Source organism: Ictalurus furcatus, chromosome 7, assembly GCF_023375685.1.
Source record: "Ictalurus furcatus strain D&B chromosome 7, Billie_1.0, whole genome shotgun sequence".
In the NCBI taxonomy this organism is placed as follows: domain Eukaryota; kingdom Metazoa; phylum Chordata; class Actinopteri; order Siluriformes; family Ictaluridae; genus Ictalurus; species Ictalurus furcatus.
Window position 1 is genome coordinate 18,126,042 of NC_071261.1, and position 15,288 is coordinate 18,141,329.

At 39.1% G+C, this 15,288-nt stretch overlaps 2 protein-coding genes across 2 annotated transcripts in view; one reads left to right on the forward strand and one right to left on the reverse strand.

Annotated features, from left to right (window-relative positions):
* The first annotated feature begins 1 nt into the window (after nucleotide 1).
* Nucleotides 2-14,972, forward strand: trappc14 (trafficking protein particle complex subunit 14). The gene is made up of 10 exons (XM_053629049.1): nucleotides 2-3,522; nucleotides 4,989-5,084; nucleotides 5,872-6,004; nucleotides 6,972-7,058; nucleotides 8,251-8,371; nucleotides 8,692-8,839; nucleotides 9,043-9,277; nucleotides 11,184-11,320; nucleotides 11,762-11,961; nucleotides 12,613-14,972. The coding sequence occupies exons 1-10, from the start codon at nucleotides 3,073-3,075 to the stop codon at nucleotides 12,764-12,766; spliced, it is 1,761 nt and encodes a 586-aa protein (XP_053485024.1). The 5' UTR covers nucleotides 2-3,072; the 3' UTR covers nucleotides 12,767-14,972.
* zanl (zonadhesin, like) overlaps nucleotides 14,972-15,288 on the reverse strand; it is a 34,956-nt gene continuing 34,639 nt past the window's right edge. The window contains 1 exon segment of the mRNA XM_053630119.1: nucleotides 14,972-15,269. Within this exon segment, the coding sequence (XP_053486094.1) occupies nucleotides 15,196-15,269 (74 nt within the window). The 3' untranslated portion in view covers nucleotides 14,972-15,195.

Below are 15,288 nucleotides of genomic sequence, written 5' to 3' on the forward strand. Positions count from 1 at the left end.
ATGGATTAAATTAATTATTTTCCTCAAAATTCTACAAACAATACCCCATAATGACAACGTGAAAGAAGTTTGTTTGAAATCTTTGCAAATTTATTAAAAATAAAAAACAAAAAAGCACATGTACATAAGTATTCACAGCCTTTGCGATGACACTCAAAATTGAGCTCAGGTGCATCCTGTTTCCACTGATCATCCTTGAGATGGTTCTACAACTTGATTGGAGTCCACCTGTGGCAAATTCAGTTGATTGGACATGATTTGGAAAGGCACACACCTGTCTATATAAGGTCCCACAGTTAACAATGCATGTCAGAGCACAAACCAAGCCATGAAGTCCAAGGAATTTTCTGTAGACCTGCGAGACAGAATTGTATCGAGGCACAGATCTGGGGAAGGGTACAGAAACATTCCTGCAGCATTGAAGGTCCCAATGAGCACAGTGGCCTCCATCATCCATAAATGGAAGAAGTTTGGAACCAGCAGGACTCTTCCTAGAGCTGGCTGCCCGGCAAACTGAGCGATCGGGGAGAAGGGCCTTAGTCGGGGAGGTGACCAAAAACCCGATGGTCACTCTGACAGAGCTCCCGCATGTCTCTGTGGAGAGAGGAGAACCTTCCAGAAGAACAACTATCTCTGCAGCACTCCACCAATCAGGCCTGTATGGTAGAGTGGCCAGATGGAAGCCACTCCTCAGTAAAAGGCACATGACAGCCCGCCTGGAGTTTGCCAAAAGGCACCTGAAGGACTCTCAGACCAAACATTGAACAAAGATCGAACTCTTTGGCCCGAATGGCAAGCTTCATGTCTGGAGGAAACCAGGCACCACTCATCACTTGGCCAATACCATCCCTACAGTGAAGCATGGTGGTGGAAGCATCATGCTGTGGGGATGTTTTTCAGTGGCAGGAACTGGGAGACTAGTCAGGATAGAGGGAAAGATGAATACAGCAATGTACAGAGACATCCTTGATGAAAACCTGCTCCAGAGCGCTCTGGACCTCAGACTGGGGAGAAGGTTCATCTTCCAACAGGACAATGACCCTAAGCACACAGCCAAGATAACAAAGGAGTGGCTACAGGACAACTCTGTGAATGTCTTTGAGTGGCCCAGCCAGAGCCCAGACTTGAACCCGATTGAACATCTCTGGAGAGATCTGAAAATGGCTGTGCACCGACGCTCCCCATCCAACCTGAAGTAGCTTGAGAGGTCCTGCAAAGAAGAATGGGAGAAACTGCCCCAAAATAGGTGTGCCAAGCATGTAGCATCATACTCAAAAAGACTTGAGGTTGTAATTGGTGTCAAAGGTGCTTCAGCAAAGTATTGAGCAAAGGCTGTGAATACGTATGTACGTGTCCTTTATTTGTTTTTTATTTTTAATAAATTTGCAAAGATTTCAAACAAACTTCTTTCATGTTGTCATTATGGGATATTGTTTGTAGAATTTTGAGGAAAATAATGAATTTAATCCATTTTGGAATAAGGCTGTAACATAAAAAATGTAGGAAAAGTGAAGCACTGTGAATACTTTCCGGATGCACTGTATACCTATGCTGCAAATTCAATGTGATATTGATACGCTGTCATAATGTGTTACATTATAGTAAATTTACAATACAGTAAATATTTACAATACAGTAAATATTCCGTTTGAACCTTAGGAAATTGTGTATGATATTTATTCTATTTCTTTTTGTTACTTGAATATTGAGGTTTGGTTAGAAACAACTTTTCAAAATACCTTCGTAAGTATCTGGTCTTGGATCTATAGTTTACTTGTATGTAGATAAATGGGAGAAGTTGACCTGGTTGGGTTGAATGGAATAAAAAAAATAAAAACTTTCGATAACAGAAACATCTGAATTGTTTGTTGTTTTTTGTATTCAATGGACCAATTTCGAAATTTGTTCAGTAGCCTATACCAGAGGTTCTCAGGCATTTTGCATCCAGTGGCCCTTTAACTGTAAAATAACTTCCAAGGATCCACTCTGTACAGAGTTAAAGGTGTACAAAAAATATTTTGTCTGTTTACCAGAGCCATAGCACTTTATATGACTAAATTCTGCCCAAGCAGAACATAGTAAAAACAAATGTTCGCATTATTTTATAGGCCTACTTGTTTTTGAGTTATTGCGGATTTAATTAAACGCGTTCAATTAATGTGACCAAACAAACTGATAACTAAAAGAACTCAATAATAAGAACTCGATAATAAATAGTCTGACCAGCTGCCATAACACAGCTCAGGGTGCTAAAACTGGCCACTGACTCACTCTTTTCCAATTGGTTTCTGAATTAGGGTTACTAGTACAATTTCACCGACAGGTCAATTTCAAAGAAATAACACAACACTAAAGCAAGTAGAAAACTCAAACATTTATTTGACCATTTTCTCCACAATTTCTCCACCTGCCAAATTCTCAGCACCAGCCAGCTCTCCCCTACCAACTGGGGAGGGTGAAGGCTGAAACTTAACACCCCTTATCAAATAATGAGGCTGGAAAAAACTGGCAAGGATGGTCTACCATATGTTGGAAGCTGATCAGACTAAGCTTGATTTTCAGCAGGGCTGGAAAAAAGTGGTATGAAAAAGGATTAGATGGGTTTATAGCTAGTAATAACTGAAGGTGGTATTTTTTTCTTCATTTTTATTTTATTTTATTTTATTACAGAAGATAGTGCTTGGGTTTATTAAAGTCCATGTCAGCTCATGTGCATTAGAATAGAACTGTCTCAGGACTATTTCTCGGTAGTCTACTGTTGCTGCCTAGTTGTATTTCAGCTCCTTATCTGCGCTCCATTGTGATTCGATTAATAGGCCTGCAAGCTGGTTTGAATGTACCGAAGGAGCCGACAGAGCAACGACATGGCACAAAACAGGATGTATTTTAATGGTATTTATTGCAGATAATTGCAATGTAAATAGACCTACACTGGAAAGACGAATCAGGGCGATTCGAGGATTTATGTCCGGAGAGAGGATGTTTCCTCCCTGCTAGTTAAACAGGCCACCCGGATCTATTAGCCTAGCCTAGCTAGCTCTCTGCTTTCACGGTGATAACAACACCCCAGTCATGGTGTTGATGATGGAATCGCAGTGCGAGTATTTCATGTATTTCCCCGCAGTGCCCATTTCTGACCTGTCAGACCCGGCCCGGTACCGCACCCTCCCGCGTCGCAGCCATCTGTACCTGGGGGAGACGGTGCGCTTCCTGCTGGTGCTGCGCGCGCAGAGCGGCTCGGGCTCCGGGTGCAGTGAGGAGCGCGCGGGCCGAGGCTGGAGGGAACTGGCCGCGTCTCTGCGCGCGCTCGCCAGCGTGTGTCCGGGTGAGAGCAGGGCGAGGGGGAGGGAGCGTTCCGTGGAAGATGGAGCCGAGGAGGAGGAGAGTGATGAAGATGATGGAGCGGCGAGCTGCTCAGTCAGAGGAGCCACGACATACCGGGGATTCAGGGAGTGTAAGCCGCTTCTCATTCACAATAACCCCGGTAACGGCGCCAGGGAGTTCCGCAGAGCTCCTGTGCAGGTGGGCCAACTTTATACACTTATAAAATAAACTTATTTATCTATTAATTTACACACACCAAGTGTGTGTGCATATATATATATATATATATATATATATATATATATATATATATACACACACACACACACACACACACTTACTAATAACTAAACTATTAATATTACTATTTAGTCCTTTTAGCTAAGGTATGAACCTACTTAGATTCATTTAACAGACTGTCAACTGTGTGTGTGTGTTGTCAAAGCAATAACTGGCTTCCTTAGAATATTTGCTCTTTCATAGATGCCATCAGACCCATGAATGAAAACAATGTTTGAACTGGCCATATACCTACAATCCACTTTATTAGGTACACATAGCATTCATTGGCCCTTTTATCAGGTTCACCTGCCACACTGGTGTGCCTTGTAGGTTTACAATTACTGCTGTGGTGCCTCTGCTTTTTGTACAGTCTGTCTCGCATGTTTGCCTGAACCATCACTGGAAAGAGGGTACCATTGATGCATCACTGTCTGGATAAAATTTGGGTGGTGAGCTGTTGTGCAGTAATTTGCAGCAATGATACTGACATTGTAGTGGTATGTTAGGGTCAGTACGGCACTGGTATGAGTGTATTAGATGCAGCTGTGTTGCTGGGATTTAATTAAACACTCAGAGAACCTGTGAACCTAAAATATCCTGCCAGTATTTGTCAGAAACTGACCATTAAATAAAGGTTAGAGACGGTATTTAGCTTACACTGTAGATGAAAGAAAGATCCGCTGTATTGTCAAACTGTACCGATATCAGATTGACCAACAAGACATGTGGCGAAGTGGGCAGTAAGTCTACAGTGTTGGGGGGGAAACCCGAAACCCAAAAAGAACACTAACGGCTATCACCGTGTCAGTGTCATTGCTCTGCTTATAGTGATCAATCACTGAATACTACCACTACTATTAATAATTATAATAATTTAATCTGGTCAGCAGTGGTCATATGGTAATATAGGCTTTCCATTGCATTCTGTACATCGCAAAAGATTGGTTACTAATTGTTCACCTACACCCGAGGACAGAAGTGAATACATGGGGTTTCATAAAGAGGTTGTAGTTTAACGTTTGGCCTTTTGAATGGTTCCTTCTTTATGCAGTATAAAGGACCGTAACCTAACAATAACTCTAGCTCCAGCAATGGTGCAGTGATATTATTGCTGAGAAGTTGTTACCATACATCTTACACAATAAAACCAGTATATGTATGTTTTATAATATACGTATGTAAACACACTGTGAGAAAATGAATCCCCGAATGAAGACTGGGCCTTGGACTAATGTTTGCACAGCCATCTTTGTAGTTACACCCATTTGTGCAAATCTTTCCTAAATGCTCCTCAAGCACAAGTAAGAAGTTGTAGTGGGTGGTTTCAATGTTCTTAATGGCCTTTGTATTATGTGTTTTCTCCAACTTGTGATCTTGTTCAGTCACCTGTGGATGAGCCAGTGGTTCTGAATGATGAAGTCATCTTCCCCCTGACTGTGTCCCTGGATAAACTCCCGGTTAACACACTCAAAGTGAAGGTATGAGCAGCATATTATTACCCTGGGGGTAATTGCATGGATTTGCAGCTGTGTCTTTGTTTTTTTGTTTTTGTTTTTTTTGTTGTTGTTATTGTTGTGTTTTTTTTGTGTTTTTTTTTTTTTTAAATCTCTTTCTACTATGTGCTCAGAAATGTTAGTTAGATGTGACCAAACGCAGCTCACAGGCAGGCTGTACTTTGTAGCCTATAACATAGTAAAGATTAAAATGTTTTTTTACAGTGATGGTATTTTTCTTAGTAGGGTATTTTAGGTATTGTCTTGCATTACATTAATATTGGACTGCATTTGCATCTGTCAATTTGTGTCATTTGCAAGATTACCAAAATTTGTAAGTGTTGTGGTCTTTGTGTGTGGCGGCCTGGAAATCTGAAAATATTTCCATGTTGTTCTGTTGAAATATATTTATGGTTTCCTGAAGTAGAGATGTCAAACAGTATTATTGGCAGGAAAAAGTCAATTTCAGTCAAAACCTGTTGTCTGTTTGGCAGAATTCAGCCACAATGACGTCTGGCCGGTTTTTGCAGACTGCATATTAATATACCGCGTATATTATTTGCGATGAGAAGAATCATGAAAATATTATGCTTATTAGTTAATATTAAAGCTGTATTAGTCTTGCATTTTAAGCAAAATAATACCTAATAAAAAATAATGCTTTATTGTTGATTATGGTGTACATGCACCTTTTAAATAAAGACTGACTGAAAAAATATAAATGTCACTTTTGGGTCAGGAATTAGATTTATTTTGCTTGTGCCTTGTCCAGATCATAGTGACTGTATGGAAGCAGGAGGAGGAGGAGAAGGCTGAGATCCAGGAACATGGCTACCTCAGCATTCTACAGCAGAAGAGCCCGTGCCAAACCTTCCGCCAGGACCTCAATACCTTCAAAGCCCAAGGTAAGTGCTCACTTTCTATTGATATGTGTTCGGTTTTTGTCCCCTTTGCGTTCAAGCTACAAAGTGGGGGAAAACCATGTTCCCCTTTACCAACAAGCTAGCCAGCTAACTGTAATGTTTAATGTATATTTTTCCTCCAAACAGTGAACTGTATAGTTAATGTTCTAGATCAGCACGGGATATATTTACTCATTACATTACTTCTGTTCCGAAAACACAATTCGGAGAGTAAATACTAAAGCTGTGTCACAAATGGCGTACTATACACTTACACTATGTACTGTATGCTCTACAGTCTACAGTGCACAAAAAGCACAGAATTAAACTACAGTCCTAAATGAATAAGATATATTCTGGTGTGTCTGTGTGTATTGGGTTCTTTTCAGTCTTTTATAATTGAACAAACAGTTGTGTAAAGTTTTAGTCTTAAGTTTATGTTTGTAACACTCAGTTTGTGGATTTTATTTTAAATATACGAAAAAAAGGTACAGAATGCCCCCCTCTGATTAATCGATTAAGCCAAAAATAATCGTTAGTTGCAGCCCTAATATACAGCCTAACTCATTTAAAGGTAAGAAATGCGAGTTTGTTTACTGCCGATGCTGTGCGCAACCATGTTGATTTGATGCCACTTGCTGAGTAGGAATTCGGAGTTGAGTTGAGTTTTCTTTGAGTTTTCTGGTCAGAATTCGGGAATTAAGCCGCACAAGACATCTCCAATTTTAGTTATTTTAAATGTTGTTTCATCCTTACAGTACGTTGATGTGTTCTGTTCTATCAATCATCCTTCTGTTTTAAACTGACTGATTTGTAAGCCAATACTATTGGGCGCAGCCTAATGCATTTTAAACGGTTCTCATTTATCTCAAAGAATGATGGGCCTTTTGCAGAATAAGGTTAAAAATGTATTTATTTGTGTCTGTAATGTAGAAGTTAATCAGTTTTTCTCCTTATTTTCCACTTTCAGTCAGCACCACTCTGAACGTCCTTCCTCCGCCCACAGTGAAGTGTCAGCAGATGACTGTGTCTGGGAAACATTTGACTGTGCTTAAAGGTATTTTGGATAGCTTATTACCATATTATGGTATGTTATTAATGAAAAAAAAAAACATTATAGGCCTCACTTTAAAAATGACATCAATTGCGATGCTGATTTAGGTGATTCTTTTAGTTCTTGTTTAGCTAGATATGCTGTATCAATTGCAAACTTACTACCTTCCTACTCTACGTACATTCCTGTACATATTTTGATGTGTACACTAAATGTGCAAAAATATTAGATTGTTGAATTTTTTTTTTTTCTATTTCTTTGTAATTGGGCACAACACATACCCAGTTGTCACTTATTTTTTAAAGTGAAGTGAAGCTAAAGGTCTCATTAAATTTGTAGCTTGATACAGGCTAACATGTAAGGTTTGGGGCATCAAACATGGGTACTCCCAAAAAGTGTTTTTTCATTACAGATGTGCCCTTTTTGATTGCATTTGAGTCAGTTCAGATTGTACATGAAATAAATACACACATATACCTAGCTTCATCTTCATAGCATGTATACTTTATGAATGGGAAACTGTTTTTGTTTTTGTTTTTGTCATGAAGTGCAGCTGGGCCAAATTTTAAAATGGCTGTCATTTTGTAACCAGTGAGAGTTGACTCAAACAATTTGGGTTTTCTGTTCACATACTAAGAGATCTACCATGCCTATAAATCAGCAAAACCTTGTGTTTCCACACCCTGGTTGATTTGACATAGAATTACCCACTATTATTTTATTTAGAGACATAATTACTTTGTGTATTTCTAAGCATTAAAGCAAGATGTATAGTGGTCATTTTGGAAAAATAAAAGGGCTTTCACAGTAAGCAAAATATCATGGTGGACTCTCTCTTTATAAAATGAAAGCCTGTCTAAAAGCAAGCAGAGTGTACTTTGACTCTCTGAGTAGATACTGTTAACAGGGCCTCTGAGAATAGCTGATAGAAATGAGAACAGAACCATCTTCATATTATTATTGAAATAGTCCACCTGAGTCCCATTCCCAATAACCTTTATAAAATATATTCATGCAGTTGGAGTCAGGTTCCTCAGTGTAAAGTTACTCGTATATTTATATTGTGGTTTGATCATAGAATAAGGAGTAAGCCAGCTTTTACACAGCTGGAGCTAAGCAGAGGTAGCTGTGCTCCACTGCTTCATTTCTGTGACTTCCTTCCCTGTGTGTGCTATGTCCTGTGTATGCATGTCAGTGTTAAACGGAAGCTCTCAGGAGGAGGTGTGTGTACACGATGTTCGAATCCTGCCCAACTTCAATGCCTCTTATTTACCCATGATGCCTGATGGCTCAGTGCTGCTGGTCGACAATGTGTGGTATGATCTTATTAACCTTTGTGTACTAAATGATATTTATTTTTAAGTAGAAATTGCATGTGTAATTAATATGCCCCTCTTTCCTATACAAGTGCTACTGCACTTATATAGGAAAAGTATGAGGATAAAACTAAACTCATCCTAAACTGCTAGTGTTATTTAGAAAACATAAACCGCTTAAATGGAAATAAAATATCCTAAATAAGGAATGAAATTATTAATTTTATATTAATTCCCACTTTTTAGAAGTATTTAAGTGTGTAAACTGTATCCCTGGTTAGTGTGAATACTGTATTTTCACTATCTCCATCCTGCTGCAGCCATCAGTCAGGCGAGGTTGCCATGGCGTCCTTCTACAGGATGGACAGTGAGTCTAGTCACCTTCCCAGCATGCTCAGCGCTCTGGAGCAGCAAAACTTCCTGTTTCAGCTGCAGCTCAGCGACCAGGCCCAAGATGATTCTAATGAGGTGTGTGCAGAGAATAATGATGATGGAGCTTTTTTATTATTATGGATCTTTTTATTATTCAATATTAATTCCCTAAAGTGATTATTATTAAGATTAAATACTAGAACAGTTTGTGCACTTCCTATATGATGCCTTAAATAGCAAGAAGCCCAGCTGTGATCAGCTAAAACACTTGTTGAGCTGAGTAAATGTTTGTGACCCAGGGTCTTGAGGTGCCACTGATAGCAGTCCTCCAGTGGTCCACTCCCAAGCTGCCATTCACCAGCTGCATCTACACACACTACAGTGTGCCTAGCATCAGACTGGACCGGCCTCATTTCATCATGACCGCGAGCTGCCCCAGTGCCGTAAGGGCTCATGAGCACTTCAGAGTGCGCTACACGCTCCTCAACAACCTGCAGGACTTCCTGGCTGTACGGCTCGTCTGGACACCAGAGGGTGAGTAGGAAGGTCATACAGGGATGATGAAAAAAGAGCTGATAGAATTCTGGATTAATGAAGAAATTATGGAGCATACTGTTTCTCATCTGTTGGGTTGAGAATGTATCCTTAATTCAAAACGTTAAACCTTTATTTACAAAAAGGTTGATGTATAGAACTTCCCATTTTAAAAGTCATCTTAAGTTATCTGGTTTATCCTACTAAGTCTGAAACTTGTCATTAGTAGCTTAACATGAAACCATGAAATGTAAGCCTAGCGGGTGGCATTGCTGACTCATAGCTTTGGTTTGTATGAGTTTCCTTCCGATCTCCCGAAAACGCCAACAGGCGTGTTGGCGACTCTAAATTGCCTAAATGAGTGTGTGAATGTGTGTGTGCATGGTGCCTTGCTGTGGACTGGCATCCCACCTAGGGTGTATGCCCACTGTTAGACCCCAGAGCCACTGCATCTCTGACCAGGAAAACACTGTATTCCAGCATAAGAACCATTTCCCATCTGTGAAACATGGTGGTGGTAGTATCATAGTTTGGGCCTGCTTTTCTGCATCTGGGCCAGGACGACTTGCCATCATTGATGGAACAATGAATTCTGAATTATACCAGAGATTTCTAAAAGAAAATTTCAGGATATCTGTCTGTGAACTGAATTTCAATTGAAAGGGGGTCATGCAGCAACACAACGACCCCAAACACACCCCGTCTTCTACCAAAGAATGGTTAAAGAAGAATAAATTTAATGTTTTGGAATGGCCAAGTCAAAGTCCTGACATTAATCCAATAGAAATGTTGTGGAAGGACCTGAAGGAAGCAGTTTATATGAGGAAACCACCAACATCCCAGAGTTGAAGCTGTTCTGTACTGAGGAATGTAAATTTCTAAAATTCATCTAGGCCCATGTGCAGGACTGACCAACAGTTACTGGAAATGTTTAGTGTGCAGTTATTGCTGCACAAGTGGGTCACACGATACTGAAAGCCACGGTTCACATACTTTTGCAACTCACAGATATGTAATATTCGATCATTTGCTGCAATAAACAAATGACCAAACATAATATTTTTTGTCTGATTTGTTTAGTTGGGTCTTCTTTATCTCCTTTTAGGACTTGTGTGAAAATCTTATTATGTTTTAGGTCATATTTATGCAGAAATCTAGAAAACTCTAAACGGTTCACAAAGGTTCAAGGACCACTGTGTGTGAGAGCAAGCGAGCGAGAGAGAGAGAGAGAGAGAGAGAGTGAGATCTTGGATGCTTGGAGAGAAGATTACATTTACAAGAGTAATAAATGAAGAGATAATAGAGAGATATACAAAGTGAGGACGTGTGAAGAGAATCAAAAAGAACAGACTGAAGCAGAAGGCTGATGTACAAAATGGTGAGAAGTGAGAAAAGGAAGTGTTTCTGTGGTTAAAGGTGAGAAACCGTGCTAGAGTATGACATGAAAAGAAAATGTTACCAAGAAAAACTTTAACATATGTCTAGACTTTATCTAAGTGTCTCTATATTTGGATCATTAACAGCTTGTTTTTCCACTGTGTCAAAGATACAGCAGACAGCTTTGTATATAATTTTAAAAGTCAAAAGTAGTAAAAATGTCAGTCAGTCTCAGTGAGTCTGTTCAGACAGCATTACGTGTGACTGTAGAAGTGTGTTTGTGTGTGTTAGCATGCCAGGTGAATGGATGTCATGATTATTGTACCAGGGTTTTATTCCTGTCCCAATAAGCCATATGTAGTATACATCATGCAGATGGAAGAAGGAAATGTGGCGGAACTGAAATCTGGGTTAAGATTGAAACTAGACATCATGACTGTGAAAATGGTTAGGCTCAGGAGATCAGTCCTCATTTTTTTTCCTCTTATTTTACTGTTAATAGTCTCATCCTTCGCTTTGTTCCCTCTAGGCCGTGGGCAGAAGGAGGATCCGGCAGTAAATGCAGTAGTGTGTCATTCTCCTCTAAGTAACCTTGGTTACTGTCGCAAAGGCAGCACTCTCTCTGTGTCTGTGGCCTTCCAGATCCTCAAAGCCGGCCTCTTTGAGGTAATGTTGGATATCATTTTATCTATACGTCATTTGTTTTATGTGTTGCATTTTATGTACTTGTTAAATTGTGTTTTATTTATCTATTTATTCATTCATTCATTTTTATGTGAAACTATTTGTGCTGCCATTTTGGCCAGGACTCCCTGGAAGAAGAGATTTTATATCTCAATGGGACTATCCTGGTAAAAAAAAAAAAAAAAGAAGGATAAATATATAATGTGTGTTTCAGCTGCGAAAATAGCTCATTGGTCAAGGTCCGTTAATTCCATCTCGAGGAAGACTGAACTTAAGACAGAGTAATTAGCTTTGTATTTGTATCAGTGGATAAAATGCACATTTGATGTACTTTCCAGAACAAGATTCAATCTTTTACCAGCTTGTTAGAGAGAATGCAAATCATCATTCCTTTACATTATCCAACCAATTTCCCCCCTTTAGCTGAGTCAGCACATGAAACTAAAGCTGCAGTTTACAGCATCCGTGTCGAACCCTCCCCCTGAAGCTCGTCCTCTCTCGCGTAAAAACAGTCCGTCCAGTCCTGCTGTACGAGACATTCTGGACCGACACCAGGCCAGCCTGAGCCTGGGCCGCTCACAGTCCTTCTCCCATCAGCAGCCTTCCAAATCCCACCTCACCAGGTATGGACACACACATCGACAAGGTGACAGATCTTGTGTGCACAGGATTAATGTAAGCGGGCTTTTTGTATTCTATTCTATTAATCAGTTTGAGTCACAATCTGAGTAAAATTAGTACTTCATTCATGTGAGCCCAGAAAACATGGAGCCAGTGGTAAATAAATGGCTAGTTAATTATAGAAATAACTAGTTTAAAACATTTTGTGCATCACATCCAGCTTTTACGTTCTCTTTTTATTTGTTGGTGCAAATATATAGAACACATCGCATTTCTGCAGCACTTCAGCTTTCTCGTTTGATTTGATTTGCACCTTATGTCTCAGTTTCGCAGCTCGCATCTACAAAAAAAAAGTTGCCCAAAAATACACCGCAGGCTAGCTTTGCTTCCTGCAGGGTCGAACCACTTTCACACTGAAATCGAAGCTTGCTATAGTTCACATGCAAGCAGACCGAGATTACCATGCTTAGATCCCTTAGGTCCCTGTCCGATTATTTTGGTCTACCACTGAGTGCAATTTCTCTGTTCTGACCTGCTGAAATAAACAACACCAAGGGGGATTTAATTGGATCAAAAGCTATATAGATGTGAAAGCACCCACACTGTCTCTTCATGCACTGAAACTGCAAACTTGGACTTCCTTCTCATTGCAGGACAGGCAGTGTTATGGAACGGCGTGCAATCACTCCTCCTGTCGGCTCTCCTGTCGGTCGGCCACTCTACCTCCCCCCGGAGCGGAGCATTTTATCGCTAGACAAGATCGCCAAGCGCGAGTGCAAAGTGCTGGTGCTGGAGTCACACAGCTAAATGTACAAACACACGCACGTGCACACACACACAAATGCATCACTGGGAAGAATAGGAAGCGTCACACTGGAAATTAATTTTGAAATCTTAGTTGTAGTGAGTTGTTAATTGTCCAACTAGACCTGATTTGTTCTGGAAAAGTGTCATGTGGAATGTTTAAGGTTCACTGTAATGTAGCAGACACAGGGTCCTTTAGTTCTAGTAGTGTTCAACTAAGGGATAGATTTTTATTTGTTTCTAAACATTCATTGTTTACATGCTGTGCATTATGCTCTCCTTTCAGATCAGGCTCAAAATATGATTCTGTCTATTGACTTCATTCTGAAAAGCAGGCAAAATGAGAACATATAGAAATGTTGGAATCCACAAGTAGTTCAGTCACTTTAAAGCCTTGTTATAAAATTCGTCACTCATATTGATTCAGTGCACTGCGTGAAGAAGAAGAAGAGTGTCTGAGGAAACACACAGGGTCATGAAACTGGAATTGACTGCAAGTCAACCTGCTTGAATGTTTGTTTATAACATTTGTGAGTCAGTCTTTTCTGACTGCTCTGTATTACAGTATGCTGTTCCACTGACCTCCACCAGTGGATACCCTTTATTTTTTTTATTCTTAAAATTATTTCTGAATGTAAATGTATTTATTTATTTTTCATGGTCTTGCCAGTCTTAATATCTACATCCATTCCTTTTGCTCCAGCGCAATCCTTTGTATTTCTTTATTTTAATGTTTTAATTTTTTTCTTTATTTTATTTGCTTTCATGAGCCTTAAAATTGATTGGGGTTTCCTTTTTTGTTTATTGATACTGATATAAGCTGCTATTATGTATCACAGTACATTTCAATCTTAAGTGTTGTTTTTGGAAACTGAAATGCAAACTACTGCAGCATGAGTTTTTGATTGTCTCTTCAGCTGACTGTGATCACGATGGTTAAAAAACTGTTCTGAAAGGCCAAATTAAAATATTATGCAATCTTGGGATTCAAACTATAGTGCTCTAGTGTAGCGTAGTCTTTGATATTAGCAACATTCACACATATAACCGCTTTCTTCTCTAATACATGATTATCATTTAATGGAATATGGAATGGTCTTTCCTGATCTCAGCAACATCCAGCTTGAGGTTTTTCTCTCCTTTTCTCATAGTGCTTTGCCTTTTGCACAAGCACTTTCCCTCATTCTCCCACACACAAAACAATGCTGATGCCCACGGGTGAGATGACGAGCCACTTTATGTTCCTCCTGGAAGGCGTCGTGTTGTCTGACATCATTTTGATTTATTTCTATACTTTACATTTATATTCAGCGAGTCCCATGTTGCAGTTCTGTGCTCCAATGGTAGCTACCATAATCATGTTATTGATTTTTTTTGTGTATTGATTTTGTGTCAGTCTTTGGGAGGCAGATGCTGACATGCCTCTCAGCTGTATTGATAATTGAACAGAAGGCATTCTCCTGATTTCACCTTAGAATCATTCCATGATCAGATTTGACCCTTTAAATAGTGAACTGGTGTGCATTAACATTTAGTGCTTGTCTGGAAATGAGAGTTTGTATTCCATAGTCAAATTTTAGCTAGGTAGTGAAGCTACCTGCTTAAAAGCTTTCTCTTTTGCAGTTCTCTGTAGTCCAATAGCTACAAATATGATCAACCTGACTGACCTACGTTACTGTATGAGGCACAAGAATGTGATTATAATGGCATGGCTTCGATAGGAAGAATTCCCTCTCATTATTTCAATGTTCAACAAACCAATAGATTTTTATGTCCAACTATTTCAAACTTTGGATCAGCAGACTTGAAGTTGGTACTACTCCATGAATGAATTTTCATGTTTTATTATTTTGTTTGTTTTTTGCTTTGTTGTTTTTTTTGTATTACATCATAGGAATCCAATTGGTACATTTCTCATATGGGTTATTGAAGTTTTTTTTTTTCATCTAAGCACTTTATTGCAATTGTTTTATCTTTCTTGGATTGTCAAGTGATTTGATTGCTGATCTCTGAAGGTTTACTCTTATTATCTAAAGTGTTTCAATCACAAAATGTGTTTAAAGTTTGTTACCAAGTACGATTACCTACTGGGTAATGCACTTGAAAGAACAGAATAAATGGATGTGGGCATTTGTAATGTTTTTAAAATATTTAATTTATTTATTTATTTATTTATTATTTTTTTTAAAACAACATACAGCCTTTAAAAAAAAAAAAAAAAACGTATTGCTTCATTTAAGTCAGTAGATTATTGCACCTTGTACCAACAATTACAATAAGGTTTACAAATAAGTTATGAAAGATGATTACAAAACAAATTCACAATTGGCAAATGTAATCAAGTAGTTCTTATTCACGTGTTAATTCCTGAAACACTCACATTTCAATAAATACAAAATGAAATCATATCTAAATTGGAAAGTATGGCTGATTCAGAAATTGGAAGACTTTAACACTGTGCTGTCCACACTTTTCCTGCTGTTATCCAGATTTTCATAGGGAAGATCTGTTGGCAAATGTTAAGT